Source organism: Bos indicus x Bos taurus, chromosome 7 (assembly GCF_003369695.1).
Source record: "Bos indicus x Bos taurus breed Angus x Brahman F1 hybrid chromosome 7, Bos_hybrid_MaternalHap_v2.0, whole genome shotgun sequence".
Taxonomy (NCBI): Eukaryota; Metazoa; Chordata; class Mammalia; order Artiodactyla; family Bovidae; genus Bos; species Bos indicus x Bos taurus.
In genome coordinates this window covers 72,156,788-72,173,392 of record NC_040082.1, presented here as the reverse complement: position 1 = coordinate 72,173,392, position 16,605 = coordinate 72,156,788, and the positions used below count along the sequence as shown (strand labels likewise).

The window sequence follows — 16,605 nt, the reverse complement described above, 5'->3', positions numbered from 1 at the left end:
TTACCATTCTGTTTGAGAATTTATGAGAACCTATCTTTTTTATGATCGAGTCCTCTTTTTAATTAAGCTAGCTTGATTTGGTTTCTTGTAGCCAAATAGTACCAAATAATAATACTACGTGTAGTATTTGGTGGCCTGTTCATGAAGTTTGAGAACTTCAACTAAAAAGCCAGCTATTAGGTTCTAATCACTTCCAGCCTATTCTAAAGGCACTGGTTTAAAACCTCAGAACCTGACACAAGTCTATGTTCTAAAACTCCAGCCCCTGGGATCTTTCAAGCTAACAACTTGAATTACAGTAAAATATTAAATATTCACTCTGTGGACTTAATTATTCTTTTAAGAAGCATCTCTGAATCACAATGGATAAACAAAATGTTATCATAAGCATAACTTAACTTTCCTTTGGAAGAGAGGCAAATCACTGGAAGAACTGTTAAGAAAAATGCTTTATCTTTCCACACAGCTATCTTTCTAGAACATGGATGAAGAAGGCTGCTAGGTAAGAAAAATTCCCATATATATTTTCAATCAATAACCTTCTGATCCCTTAGAGAAAACTACCATTTATTGAGTGGCTATTATCTCCTAAGTATTATAACTAGACATTTTACATAATTCACTTTATTCATTAAAACTATTGAAAGATACGAATAACTAATTTCGTTTTATAGATATTTTAAAACTGAGATTCAGAAGTTAAATGGCCTTCTCAAAGGCAGTTACTAAAACACTAAAATAAAAATTCAAACTCCAAATCCATGCTCTCTACACAATGCAATTTCTTATCACTACCATTTCTTGAACCCTTAAAAGAGACCAAAAAAAAAAAAAAAAAAATAGCATAACTGTAAAACAAAACCAAAAACTCAGAGTCCAATAACAGCAACACAAAGTAGTACAGTAATAAAATATTCTATACCCTTGAAAATTATAGTTTATAAAGAATTTGTAATTATATGATTGTTAATACTCAGAGAAAAAACAGAATATAAGTTTAACCTACCATATATACAAATATATATCTATATAATATAATCTAGGTATCTCAGAAAAAGACTTAAAAGGCAAATGTGCCCAAATAGGGAATCATTTTCAGTAAATTACTGAAAATCTCAAGCAAAAATCAGAAACACATGATTATGTGAGGTAAAAAAGTCAACTGGAAAACTACCTGCACTTCCTATCACAGAGGACCACTTCCCCTAATACATAAAGGATGTCTATAAACCACTAAGAAAAAGACTGATACAAAAGAAAAATGCCCATAAGAGGTAAACAGACAAAAAAGGAAATACAAATGGGTCTCAAGCACACATGAGGAAAGTGAAAATTAAGACTGTACTGTGATACTAGTGTGTTTTATCCTCAGACTGGCAAAGATCAAGAAGTCCTGATAATACGGTACTGGTATGGGTATGGGGAACAGCTGCTACTCATACAACCTCTACAGAAGGCAATTTAGAAACAGCTATCAAAATTGTAAACACATATATACTTTGATCTACCAATTACATCAACAAGTTACCCTATAAAATCTCCCATGTAGATGAAACATCTTATGCACAAAAGTAATAATCCTCTTCCAATTAAAAAAAAAATAATAATCACTGCAGTAGTGTTTGTAATAGTAATATTTTGGAAACAACCTAAATGTCCACCAATAGGAACATTAGATACAATAAACTCATTCATACATAGTGTATTACACATTCTCCCTCCAAAAGAAAAGAAATTCTTTATGTACTGTTATGGAATGATCCCATAGAGACAGTAAATGAAAAAAGCAAGGTACAGAATAATGAAGAGTATGCTATCAGCTGTATAAAAGGTGGGGAAAAGTATCTATACACATTGTTTGCACCACATGAAATCCTCAGAAGGATGCACTAGCAAACAGCAATAAATGCTGACTCAAGGAAGGGGAACTGGTTGGCTGGGGATGGGGATAGAAGACAAACTTTATTTATATCTTTTTGAATTTTGAGTCAGTTGAACATTACTACCTATTCAAAAACTTAACTTTTTAGAAATACATATTTTAAAACAAAAAATAAACTGATACATACATCTGATACAATAATGTTTTCACGAATGCATAAGGAATAGGAAAAGATCTAAGATAAGCTATTAAGTAGGAGAAAGGAACAAAGTTTATACAGAAAAGTCTTCATTTTGTTGAAAAATTTAAAAGAAAAAATAACTATATGCATAAAAATAATAATGATTGCCTCTTGGTGCTGGTATTATGATCAATTTTTTTCTTCTTTACACTCTTCTGTACTTTCCTAACTTTTCAGAGTGAGCATATATGTGTTACTTTAAAAGTCAAGAGGAGAGGGCAACACACAAAAAAACAGCTAAAATAATCCTTGTTTAATCTGTGAATAAATCATCCTTAATCACAGCATCACTGACCCTTACCTGACCATGACTGGTTGTTGGTTCTTCCTCCAACAAAAGTTTCTCTTTCAAGCTTTTAATTGGACTTTCTTGGAAATCCTTGGTTTTTGAGTGCCAGACAGATGCCCTAGACTCCTGCCTCTCCTCTTTGTCTTCATCTCCCACATCTTCTGAGATGCCTTCATTTTTTTCACTAGCCTGATCTCCTTGGCCACATTCATTCTGGATCAGAGAAGGAGGTCTAGGTAACACTGGTTCCCCAAAACCTTTTTTTTTTAAGAGCTGCCTCTGAGTCATTTTCAGGCTCTTTTGATAAACCTCCAACTGGCAGAGAATGACCTTGGTATATTGGTTAGGGTCTACTCCATCAGGGCAGAATGGAATACCCCAGAAGTAGTACACAGTGCCCCCAATGTCCTGGAGACCTTTGGCATCTGCTGGGGTAGGCAGACAGTGCCTAGATGTGTCCCCCCTACCCTGGGCAGCTTTGTGAAAAGCACAACCCCTCCCAGTACTTTCCTGTGGCTTCCCACACTGTGTGTGCTCAGCCAAGTGGCCAGTACATCTGTCAAAACATTTAACGTTCTCATTCTCAAACACTGGCTGGCTTGATTGGTCCCAGCTTCCTGAGCTGCCAGAGACCGGCTCCTCTTCAGTGTTTTCAGTGTGGTCCCAAGGCTCCTCTCTTTCCTCAGACTCGTTTCCCTGACTGATATGTGAGCCTTTAAACAGTGATGGAGGTACCAGCTGCCATATGCCTGTAGGTATTTGAGAAAAAGTAGGGCTAAGGACAAACCATTTTTTATTAAGAGGGTTTGGTAAGTTATCACTTATCAAGAATTGCATAATGTGGGTAAAAAAGGCTCTTCTTTGGGTTTAACCAAAAGTTGGCTTCTCCTGGGAGATAAAAGTATGCTGGATATTAGTTAGATCTCAACTACTATCTGACTTAACCTCTCTAATACCACCAAAGGGATTCTGGACATTTCTGTATATCTACTCTCAGCATGATATCCCTCTGATATGGTTATGCTTGATGAGAAGAAGGAGCCAGAACAGGGAGACATGCCTTCAGTGGTCCCAGAGTCTGTGGTTTTCTGTTGGTGGGACTGTGAAGATGGTCCAGTGGCCAGAGGTCGAGATCTGGTAGCAGAAGCATCAGAAGGCCGGCAACTCTGAAACAAGTGATCCCACACCAGACCAGGTTTATTATTAAGATAGCTATACATGAAGGGTCATAGGAAGAACAAAAAAGAGGAGTCCACTGTCCCTAAGCGATTCTCCTCTCCAAAAAAGTAGATGCCCAATTCAAATAAATTCCACAATGTGTACTGCATGCCTACTATGTACAAAGCACTGTATTAGATCACTATACTAGACCTTTTTCTAATATAGAAAAGTGAATGGCATAAAGGATGGCTCAGGATCTGCCACTGGCAAATATCTTTCACATTTAAAATAACTTCAATTACACATATTCAAATCACAATGTAATATTATTTGAAAATTTTTAATACTGCTCATTCTGTCCCTTCATAACCCACCTCTAGTTCTCATTCCCTTTGTTCTCCCCACAATACAGGGAAAGTAACACCTTATCTTGCTCTCTTCTGGATTCTTGTTACTCAGTAACTCTTTTCAGAAGCTGCCAAATACTATGGTTCTCTTAAGACATGGACTGAAAATTTGTGATGTAGAAAACTCTTCCATATAGAATTAACAAAACACTAAATTGAGTTCACAATTTGACACAGATTTTAAAAATGATAATGGGAAATATTTGTCAACTGAAAACCCTATGAACTACTTACTACAGCTAGTTCCTAATTAGCCATGACACTGCAGAAATAAAATATTGCTGATCAATCCTCACAAATTTTTTCAACATAGCATATTTACATTCAGACTCTCCGCAATGGCTTTCCTCAAGAGCTCTTCTTCTTCCGCCTCCTGGCTGTTCACCTCCCTAGCTTCCTGTTCACTCATTTTGAGAGCCAGAGCAAACTGTTCTTCTTCTGTCATTTCTGTAAGAAGACAGGGAAAAGAGAGACAGTGACACTACAAACATTAAATAAGTGTGTACACAAGAAACAGAATTATTAAACTTTTCAAGAGAAGACACTAAAGACCACTTAGTACAATTTTGTGAATAAGGAAAGCTCCAAAAGGTAAGGTACAGGTAAAAATCAGTAGCAGCAGCTATAAGAGTCCAGGATTAACGAAACTGTGAGCTCCTATGAAGGCAGAGTTTCTGCCTACTTTTCTTCACTGTTGTATCTTCAGCACAAGAGAAGAGTACCTGGCTCCTGACAGGTAATATCTGGTGAATGAATAAGAGGAACTAACTCCCAATCCAGGGTTTTTCAATACCTATCACTTCATACTGACACATATTTGCTTTATGCTCAACATCAAGCCAGAGTAATTTTACTTTTCAGAATCTTCTGATTTATCCAATAGAAAAGAACATCTCTAAAGACCAGAGTGTCATCTGCAAACAGCATTTCCCATTAAAAGCAACTGGGGTACCCTGGAGAGGAATAGTTGACTGCAAGTCTGGAGAATGAAACATATTAATAGAAGATGAATTAGAATATCTGTCATATTTATGAGCAAAGAATCTACCAGATACTACTCGGGTCATATCAAAAGAACTTAAGACCCAACTTAAAAAGGTTCTCAATGGCCAAAAATGAGACCACTGAACATCAACAAGGATAATGAATACAATGAATTAAAACATACTAAATAAGTTTAACTGGAGAAGGGAATTGGCAACCCACTCCAGTATTCTTCCCTGGAGAAGTCCATGGACAGAGGAGCTTGGAAGGCTACAGTCTATGGGGTCACAAAGAGTTAGACACAACTGAGTGACTAACACACAAATAAGTTTAAATCTATAAGTTCATAATAGTACTTAAAAAAAACTAGTCACTGTTGAAGAATGTTAACAATATGTTATTCAATCAACAATGAATCAATTATTTTGAAAACTGGAAAAAAAAAAGGATAGAGAATCAAGCTTTTGTCCTATTCTTCCAATATAAGCTATACTACTAGATAACCAAATAGATGAAAAGAAGCTTTTCTTTAAAGAGTTGTAAGATGGTGTGGAGAAAAGGGAACCCTCTTGCACTGTTGGTGGGAATGTAAATTGATACAGCCACTACGAAGAACAGTATGGAGATTCCCCAATAAACTAGGAATAAAACTACCATACTACCCAGCAATCCCACAACTGGGCATATACCCTGAGAAAAATCATTCTAAAAGGCACATGTACCCCAATGTTCATTGCAACACTATTTGCAATAGCCAGGACACAAAAGCAACCTAGATGTCCATCAACAGATGAATGGATAAAGTTGTGGTATATATGTGTGTGTGGTATATATATATATAACGGGCTTCCCTTGTGACTCAGCTGGTAAAGAATCTGCCTGCAATGCGGGAGACATGGGTTTGATCCCTGGATTGGGAAGATCCCCTGGAGAAGGAAATGGTTAACCACTCCAGTTTTCTGGCCTGGAGAATCCCATGGACTTTATAGTCCATGGAGTCACAAAGAGTTGGACACAACTGAGTGACTTTCACTCTCACCTATATATAATTGAGTATTATTCAGCCATAAAAAGGAACAAAGTCAGTTGTAGTGAGGTGGATGAACCTAGAGCCTGTTATGCAGGATGAAGTATGTCAGCAAAATAAAAACAAATATTCTATATTAACACATACATATGGAATCTAGAAAAATGGTACTGATTAACCTATTTGTAGACCAGCAATAGAGATGCAGACATAGAGAAAAGACTTGTTAGACACAGTGAGGGAAGGAGAGGGTAGAATGAATTGAGAGTAGCATTGAAACATACACATTACCATATGTAAAACAGATAACCATTGGGAATATGCTATATGATGCAGGGAGCTCGACCCAGTGCTCTGTGACAACCTAGAGAGGTGGGATGCCGGGGGGTGTGGCGGGGTGGGTAGTGGGGGGAGATGGGAGGGAGGTTCCAAAGGGAGAGGACATATGCATACCTGTGGCTGATTCATGCTGATGTATGGCAAAACCAATACAACATTGTAAAGCAATTATCCTCCAATTAAAAATAAATAAATTAAAAAAAAATACTTCAAAAGAAAATTATTCTAGCCAATAAATATAAAAAAGAATATTGCCATTTTGTATAATGCTTATGGACAAGATTCTGGCAGTGACTAACAAACTACACATATGACCCAGCAATCCCAATTCGAGCAATGTACTCTAACGATGTATTTTCAATTAAAAAAAAAATAAATATACACAAGACAGCATATTTAAAAAACAAAGACATCACTGTGCTGACAAAGGTCTGCAGTCAAAGCTATGGTTTTTCCAGTAGTGAGAGGGTAACAGGCAGGAAGGCCAAGGGTCTCCAAATGGAGGAAATAGGCTGCAAGTCTTAGACATTTTTTATCTCTTTTTTAAGCAGCAGGAGGAAACAAACCACAAGTGTCAGATTTTTTACCCTTCTCTATACAAATTTAAAAGGTTTTCCTTAAAATTCTGTGTTGCCATGACGACACCTGGTTCCACTTGAACTTAACTTTTCTCAAACCTTAAGCTAACCAATGCGTTTTTCTTATGGAAATGGTTTTCTTAAGCTATGTTAATGAACTATGTATTTACACTAGACTCTGTCTCTCTTGAAGTCTGTTCTGCTTAAGACTCAGATCACACTAGGACCACAGCCTTGTCTAACTCAATGAAACTAAGCCATGCCCGTGGGGCCACCCAAGACAGGCGGGTCATGGTGGAGAGGTCTGACAGAATGTGGTCCACTGGAGAAGGGAATGGCAAACCACTTCAGTATTCTTGCCTTGAGAACCCCATGTTATATCTACTACTGCATGCAGGAATCCCTCAGAAGAAATGGAGTAGCCATCATGGTCAACAAAAGAGTACGAAATGCAGTACTTGGATGCAATCTCAAAAATGACAGAATGATCTCTGTTCGTTTCCAAGGCAAACCATTCAGTATCACAGTAATCCAAGTCTATGTCCCAACCAATAATGCTGAAGTTGAACAGTTCTATGAAGACCTACAAGACCTTTATGAAGACCTACAACACCCAAAAAAGATGTCAAATTTGGAAAACTCAGCAGTGGCCACAGGACTGGAAAAGGTCAGTTTTCATTCCAATCCCAAACAAAGGCAATGCCAAAGAATGCTCAAACTACCACACAATTGCACTCATCTCACACGGTAGTAAAGTAATGCTCAAAATTGTCCAGGTCAGGCTTCAGCAATACGTGAACCGTGAACTTCCTGATGTTCAAGCTGGTTTTAGAAAAGGCAGAGGAACCAGAGATCAAATTGCCAACATCCGCTGGATCATCAAAAAAGCAAGAGAGTTCCAGAAAAACATCTATTTCTGCTTTATTGACTATGCCAAAGCCTTTGACTGTGTGGATCACAATAAACTGTGGACAATTCTGAAAGAGATGGGAATACCAGACCACCTGACCTGCCTCTTGAGAAACCTATATGCAGGTCAGGAAGCAACAGTTAGTACTGGACATGGAACAACACACTGGTTCCAGATCTGGAAAGGAGTACGTCAAGGCTGTATATTGTCACCCTGCTTATTTAAGTTATATGCAGAGTACATCATGAGAAATGCTGGGCTGGAAGAAGCACAAGCTGGAATCAAGACTGCCGGGAGAAATATCAATAACCTCAGATATGCAGATGACACCACCCTTATGGCAGAAAGTGAAGAGGAACTAAAGAGCCTCTTGATGAAGGTGAAAGAGGAGAGTGAAAAAGTTGGCTTAAAACTCAACATTCAGAAAACGAAGATCATGGCATCTGGTCCCATCACTTCATGGCAAATAGATGGGGAAACAGTGGCAACAGTGTCAGACTTTATTTTGGGGGGCTCCAAAATCACTGCAGATGGTTGACTGCAGCCATGAAATTAAAAGACGCTTGCTCCTTGGAAGAAAAGTTATGACCAACCTAGACAGCATATTGAAAAGCAGAGACATTACTTTGCCAACAAGGTCCATCTAGTCAAGGCTATGGTTTTTCCAGTGGTCATGTATGGATGTGAGAGTTGGACTGTGAAGAAAGCTGAGCGCTGAAGAACTGATGCTTTTGAACTGTGGTGTTGGAGAAGACTCTTAGAGTCCCTTGGACTGCAAGGAGATCCAACCAGTCCATTCTGAAGGAGATCAGCCCTGGGATTTCTTTGGAAGGAATGATGCTAAACCTGAAATTCCAGTACTTTGGCCACCTCATGCGAAGAGTTGACTCATTGAAAAAGACTCTGATGCTGGGAGGGATTGGGGGCAGGAGGAGAAGGGGACGACAGAGGATGAGATGGCTGGATGGCATCACTGACTTGATGGACGTGAGTCTGAGTGAACTCCAGGAGTTGGTGATGGACAGGGAGGCCTGGCGTGCTGCGATTCATGGGGTCGCAAAGAGTTGGACACGACTGAGCAACTGAACTGAACTGAACTGAAGGGCTTAACAAACCTGTATGTTTTACTCATACACTATTTTCTTAATCTATGTTAATGAAACTATATATTTATGTGCAAACCTGCCTTTCTTCAAGATTCATGTCAATCGTTTTATGGCCCAGGATGACTCACCTGGTGCCAATATTATCTCAACATGCATGTTGTGGGTGAGAGGGCTAGTACCACTCTGAGACATCTCCTTTCTCTAATTAACAGCTGGCTGATAGGTATATAACATACTGCTAAAGCCTAGCAGGGGGGCACTCTTTCTGCCCCCTTCTGATGTCTATGTCAGAAGCTTTATCCATCTCTTTCATACTTTAATAAAACTTTATCACGCAAAAGTTCTGAGTGATCAAGCTTTGTCACTGGCCCCAGATTGAATTCCTCTCCTCTGGAGGCCAAGAATCCCGACGTCTTCCATGGCCTAGCAACAACCTTTCATCTTGGGGCTCGTCTGGAACCCCTCATGCCAGAGGCAAGAACCGTAACCTGTAGAGCAACCAGCCTGCTTCAGCAGTCATGTACAGATGTGAGAGTTGGACCATAAAGAAGGCTGAGCACCGAAGAACTGATGCTTTCAAATTTTGGTGCTGGAGAAGACTCTTGAGAGTCCTTTGAACTGCAAAGAGGCCAAACCAGTCAATCCTAAAGGAAATCAACCCTGAATATTCATGGAAGGACTGATGCTAAAGCTGAAGCTCCAATATTTTGGCCACCTGATGTGAAGAGCCAACTCATTGAAAAAGACTTTGATGCTGGGAAAGATTGAAGGCAAAAGCAGAAGAGGGTGACAGAGGATGAGACGGTTAGATAGCATCACCAGTTCAATGGACATGAATTTGAGCAAACTCCAGGAGACAGTGAAGGACACAGGAGCCTGGCATGCTGTAGTCTATAGGGCTACAAATAGTTGGACACAACTTAGCGACTGAACAATGACAACAAAACCAAATATGTACTACATTTTTCACTGCAGCATTGTTTGAATTTGCAAAACAATGGAATCCACGTAATGACCATCACAGGACACTGCTTGAATAAATTTTGGTATTCATACATAAAACTGTAAAAAGAATAAGGAAGGTATCTATGCTCTAGGAATAGAATGATTGTAAAGATACAGTATCAAGCTAAAAAAAAGAAGCAAAACACAAAAGATTATATAGTATGCTAATTTTTGCCAAGAGTGACACAAGAAAGATGAATTAGAAACTAATTCAAATGGTTATATACAGGTAGTTGGGTACAAAGTGGGAGGGATAAGGGAGGGAGTGACATTTCTTGGACTATACCTTTTGGTATATCTTTGACTTAATCGGGTAAATGTTAAACCTGTTTTTAAAGTGTAAAATAAAATCAGTAAGGATAAGGGACCCCTAAGATTAAATTCCCAAAATAAAAAAATGCACCCAAATAAATTTAAAGTGATCTTAATGAGAATGAAAACAGATCAGAATTAACCAGTGAATGAATGTCAGATGGCCTTAGATTTTCTTTATAGAGAGGTTTTTTAACTATAAATTCAAATTCTTTAATAGATATACGGCTATTCAGATGTTCTCTGTTTTCTGTGTCAGTTTTCATAAATTATGTTTTTCAGTGATTTTTTTAATTTGTTCAATTAAGTCAGTATTTCTCAGTCCTTTTTTCATTACTATTCCCTGAAGAATACTTTCCAGACTTTTTTTTCCTAATCAAAATCTATGGAAGTACATAATGCAATGTTTACAGGGATATGAATAGCTTTACATGATCATATAAAAAAGAAGAAAAATTTCAAGTCAGAGATCTAAGCTTTTCTTTAATAAGCTAAACAATGAAGAGCAAAATTAACCCAAAGTAAGAAGAAAGTAATATAAAGAGCAGATATCAATGAAATAGAAGATTGAATACAACACAGAAAATAAAAATTAATAACAAAACTTGGTTCCATGAAAAGGTCAATAAAATTTATAAATCTCTGATTAGACTGATCAAGAAGAAAAAGAAAACATGTAAGTTAACAATACAGGAATAAGAGGGGATATATCACTACAGATTCTACAATCATGAAAAGAACAACAGAATACCATGGACAATTTTATGCCAATAAATTTGACAAACAAACATGCATTCTCAACTGGCATGATATCATCTCCAAGTGGACAAAAATTGGTTCTTGGAAGTCCAAGAAATCTTAACTTTCTTTATATATAAAACACAGGTGTATAAGTTGGTACATAAATAGGATATATAGCATTATCTAAGACGCTTACTCCTTGGAAGGAAAGTTATGACCAACCTAGATAGCATATTCAAAAGCAGAGACATTACTTTGCCAACAAAGGTTCGTCTAGTCAAGGCTATGGTTTTTCCTGTGGTCATGTATGGATGTGAGAGTTGGACTGTGAAGAAGGCTGAGCGCTGAAGAACTGATGGTTTTGAACTGTGGTGTTGGAGAAGACTCTTAGAGTCCCTTGGACTGCAAGGAGATCCAACCAGTCCATTCTGAAGGAGATCAGCCCTGGGATTTCTTTGGAAGGAATGATGCTAAACCTGAAATTCCAGTACTTTGGCCACCTCATGCGAAGAGTTGACTCATTGGAAAAGACTCTGATGCTGGGAGGGATTGGGGGCAGGAGGAGAAGGGGACGACAGAGGATGAGATGGCTGGATGGCATCACTGACTCGATGGACGTGAGTCTGAGTGAACTCCAGGAGTTGGTGATGGACAGGGAGGCCTGGCATGCTGTGATTCATGGGGTCGCAAAGAGTCGGACACGACTGAGCAACTGAACTGAACTGAACTGATGGCATTAAAATTTCACGGGGACAGTGGTGGCTAGGAAAAAAAAAGCCTAAAAAGGATCCTTCAGGGAACAGTAATGAAAAAAGGACTGAGAAACACTGACTTAACTGAAACAAAACAAACAAAAAAAAATCACTGAAAAACATAAATTACGAAAACTGACACAGAAGAAAAAGAGTATCTGAACAGCCTTATACCTACTAAAGAATATGAATCTGTAACTAAAAACCTCTCCATAAAGAAAATCCAAAGCCATCTGACATTCATCACTGGTGAATTCTAACAAAAACTAAAGAAAAAATAATAGCAACATAATTCAGAAAATAAGATATCAAGTCTCCCCAAATTGATTCAACACAATCCCAACGAAAATCCAAACAAGTTCATTAAACGTAATGTAATAAAAAATTCAGAAATAGATGCACAAATTTTTTTCAATTGATTTCTACCAACAAGCCTTTTCAACAAATGGTACCAGAACAACAGGATATCCATAAGGAAAAAAAAATGAAACCTTAACCCTTATCTCACACTATAGACAAAAATTAACTCAAAATGGAATACATATCTAGATATAAAAGCTAAAACTATAAAAATCCTAGAAGAAAACACAGGTGAAAATCTTTGTAACTGAGGGATAGTCAAATTTTGTTTACATATGACACAGAAAGAAAAAAGTAAATATAAAACTTCTCTTTGTTACAAAAATAAAAAGTACAAAAATAGTTTTTAATTAAAAAAAATTTTAAGTAAAAAAGAAAGAAAAGAAAAAGGTAAGTCACAAAATGGGAGAACATATTCACAATATATATAATCTGACAAAAGACTTGTATCCAAAGTATATGAAATACCTATACTTCATAGTAAGAAAACAAGCCATCTAATTTTATCAATAATGAACAACAGATCTGAAAATTTTGGAATAATCATTAAGCATAAGAAAAGATCATTAATCATGAGGAAAAGGCAAGTTAAAATGAGCTACCACTATATATCAATAGAATGGATAAAATGGAAAAGACTGACATTCTTACAACATGATTATTCATTCTTAATGAAGTCACTAAGTCATCAAGAAAATATTGATGTTGATTATATCCTCTGTGTTCAATTTAAGAGAAGGAAAACCATGTAATAATGCAAAATGAGTTCTTTGTAATATTCAGTCTTTTAAAATATCTTGTATTCCCTAATTAAGAGTCCCTTGGACAGCAAGGAGATCAAACCAGTTAATCTTAAAGGAAATCAACCCTGAGTACTCATTAGAAGGACTAATGCTGAAGTTGAAGCTCCAGTATTTTGGTCACCTGATGCAAATAGAAGACTCATTGGAAAAGTCCCAGATGCTGGGAAAGACAGAGGGCAGAAGAAGAAGGAGTCAGATAATGAGATGGCTGGATGTCATCACTGATACAATGGACATGAACTTGGGCAAACTTCAGGAGATGGTGAGGGACAGGGAAGTATGGTGTGCTGCAGTCCATGAGGTCACAAAGAGTCAAACACGACTAAAGGACTGAACAACATATTTCCTAAAGATTCTGCAGAGATGCAGGCTTTGCTATTACATTAACATGAAAATAAGAACTTAGTAAGGATTCTGTTCTCAACTACATAGACAGGAAACTCCACAGCCAGACTGAGGAAGGAAATGAAAGTCCCTCAGTCACGTCTGACTCTTTGCGACCCCAAGGACTGTATGTAGCCTGCCAGGCTCCTCTATCCATGGAATTCTCCAGGCAATTCTATTGGAGTGGGTTGCCGTTCTCTTCTCCAGGGGATCTTCCCAACCCAGGGATCAAACCCAGGTCTCCCACATTGCAGGCACATTCCTTACCATCTGAGCCACCAGGGAAGCCCCCACAGCCAGACTACCTGGGTTTAATTCTTGATTTCATGCTTTTTTAATTGTAAAATTTCGAGCAGGTTATTTATCCTCTAAACCTGGATACTGGTGCTAGTCTGTGATAATCTCCCTCCCTTTTTTTTCTTTGTGTCTTTTAATCCGCATGACCATATATCTAGAGTAAATATAAACATACTCTTAACATTAGAATTCTCATATAAATACTATGATTTAATAATACTTGTTTTACTTCACACACAAGAAAAACAGAGGTAATAGTATTTAAGTCTGTTACGATGGTTAAATAATACATGAAAAATATTTAGAATAGTACCTGGCACATAACAAGTGTCTAATAACTGTTTATTATTACTCTCAATTAACAAATTATTTACTGTTATTACATTTTATTTAAAGAAATCCAAAACTTCAGATTATTGTTTTTCACTAACAATAACACCTGTCTTCCCAGGTGGCTCAGTGGTAAAGAATCCTCCTGCCAATGCAGGAAATGCAGGTTTGATTCCTGGGTCAAGAAGATGCCCTAGAGAGGAAATAGCAACCCACTCCAGGATTCTTGCCTGGAAGATCCCAAGGACACAGGAGCCTGTCGGGCTACAGTCCATGGGGTCACAAAAGAGTCAGATACAACTAGCAAGTGAACAACAAACAATAACATACAAGCACATAATCTGACAAAGCCACCACTACATATTTACTCTAACCACAATCAGAATTAAAAGGACATTCTTATTCACTAGTTACTGACTCTTAGTTTTTATATAACCATGATCTGAGACTAAAGTCTAATAAACATCACTACTGACTAGGACATATTTTACCTAACCTCTCTACAATATAAGAACCCAACCATTAGAAGAAAGGGAGAAACAAACTGGAATTCCAGCCAGGAGGAAATGTCAGCAAGTGTCAACATTAGAATCTCTAACTGAATTGGCTCAACTAGCTTATCAAATGATTCTGATTATGTTCTTCAAAATTTATGATCTCCCAACATTCAGGTTCAGAGAAGGCAACGGCACCTCACTCCAGTACTCTTGCCTGGAAAATCCCATGGGTGGAGGAGCCTGGAAGGCTGCAGTCCAGGGGTTGCTAAGAATTGGACACGACTGAGCGACTTCACTTTCACTTTTCACTTTCATGCATTGGAGAAGGAAATGGCAACCCACTCCAGTGTTCTTGCCTGGAGAATCCCAGGGACTGCGGAGCCTGGTGGGCTGCTGTCTATGGGGTCGCACAGAGTCAGACACAACTAAAACGACTTAGCAGCAGCAGCAGCAACATTGAGGTTGGCCCACTAAGATGTGTAAACAGGCTGTTAACAATCCAAACAATCCAGAACACAAAAACAGATATAACCTGTAAAAGTTGTGGTTATTTAAAAAGGTTGAGGGGCTTCCTGTGGTCCAATGGTTAAGAATTCACCTTCCAATGCAGGAAATGGGGGTTTGATCCCTGGTTGGGGAAGTAAGATCCCACACGCCACAGGGCAACAACTCCATGTGCCACAACCACTGAGCCTGCGTGCTCTAGAGTCCATACAACAAAATTACAGAAGCCCACGCACTGCAATGAAGACCCAGCACAGCCTAAATAAGTAAGTAAACCGAGAGAACAGAACAAATGTTCTGACATAGCACATTTCATGCAACAACAAAAGATAAATTATCTTCCTGCCCAAATCTTTTCCTAAGAACTTTTTTTTGCAAAACAGACATAGCTCTGCAACTGTGATAAACTTAATATATCTACATGTTGCCAGTTACAAGTTTATAAAACACTTTTGAAAGCATCAAGACACTGTGTAGGCACCTGTATACATGTACATTCTCAAACAAAGTGATACCACTTCTGGGAGTTTATCCTGAACAATCACTGAAAAGAAAAACTGTGTTATACACAAAAAGATGTTCATTACACTAGAACCTGGGCTTCCTTGGTGGCTCAGTGGTATAAGAATGCAATGCAGGAGATCTGGGTTCAATCCCTGGGTTGGGACGATCCTGTGGAGAAATAAATAGCAACCCACTCCAGTATTCTTGCCTAGAGAATCCCATGGACAGAGGAGCACAGCAGGCTACAGTCCACAGGGTCACAAAGAGTTGGACAGGACTGAGCGGGTAATACACAAACACAAACACACACACACACACACACACACACACACTATAACCTACAAGGTGACTGACTTAAGTTTCCCAAAAACAAAGCCACTGTTAAGTTATATAAGGCATGTTAACTCAAGAGACTCATATGTTATCAAAATACTAATCATGAAGATATATAAAAATGATAAAAGTCTATAAAAGCCATATGAAAATATAATGGAAATTATAGAACCAACTTCTGATTCCACATGTAAGAAACCTGGAAGTAAGTCACCGCTTTGTCCTAAAGAGTAAAAAGCTATTAATAAAGCAACTGAAAAAATCAACAACTCTTCCTGGATCTGTGAGAAAGGAGGGCACAAGGCACATTGCTGCCCCCAAGACAGAGAGAGAAACAAGGGAATACAGGGGGTCATGGCTTATCAGAGCAGAGATTCAAGAGTAAAAACAACACAGAAATCAGTGCCAAGAAAACCTGAACTGTAAGGGACAAATTGCTGGAGGCTTGGTGTGGACAAGTCTGGGAGTTAAAAATTCCAGGGAAAAGGGGGCCCACCAGGTTCTCACAATAAATATAAGAGAAACTTCCTCTTAAATGTCCCAAAGACAGTAGAGGGGAGGAGCTATTTTGAAATTTATCAGGGCACTCTGTTCTTTCCAGCAAGGCTTGCCCTAGGAGAAACTAAGTAATCAGTCTAGGCTAACAGTATAACTGATGTGTGAGAAGGGACATACCAAACTCCAAGGTACTCTAGCCATCCTCTCCCACCTAAAGAGGGAGGAAAAAATTAGAAACACTTGTGAAGTTCACAGACTGAAATACTGAGAACTAATTAGGGAACTTCCCTGGTAGCTCAGATAGTAAGGAATCTGCCTCCAAGACAGGAGACCCGGGATGGATCCCTGAATCAGGAAGATC

General features: G+C 38.3%; 1 protein-coding gene across 5 annotated transcripts in view; it reads right to left on the bottom strand.

The window, feature by feature from the left end:
* UIMC1 (ubiquitin interaction motif containing 1) overlaps positions 1 to 16,605 on the bottom strand; it is a 137,867-nt gene that overhangs the window by 66,641 nt on the left and 54,621 nt on the right. For 4 of the 5 annotated variants that reach the window (XM_027546893.1, XM_027546894.1, XM_027546895.1 and 1 more), the window contains 3 exons: positions 4,303 to 4,427; positions 3,473 to 3,578; positions 2,425 to 3,161 (listed from right to left, as the gene is read on the bottom strand). In XM_027546893.1, the coding sequence (XP_027402694.1) occupies positions 2,425 to 3,161; positions 3,473 to 3,578; positions 4,303 to 4,427 (968 nt within the window). Of the gene's footprint in view, positions 1 to 2,424; positions 3,579 to 4,302; positions 4,428 to 16,605 lie in introns of all 5 variants that reach the window. The other variant, XM_027546897.1, reaches the window with a different exon arrangement.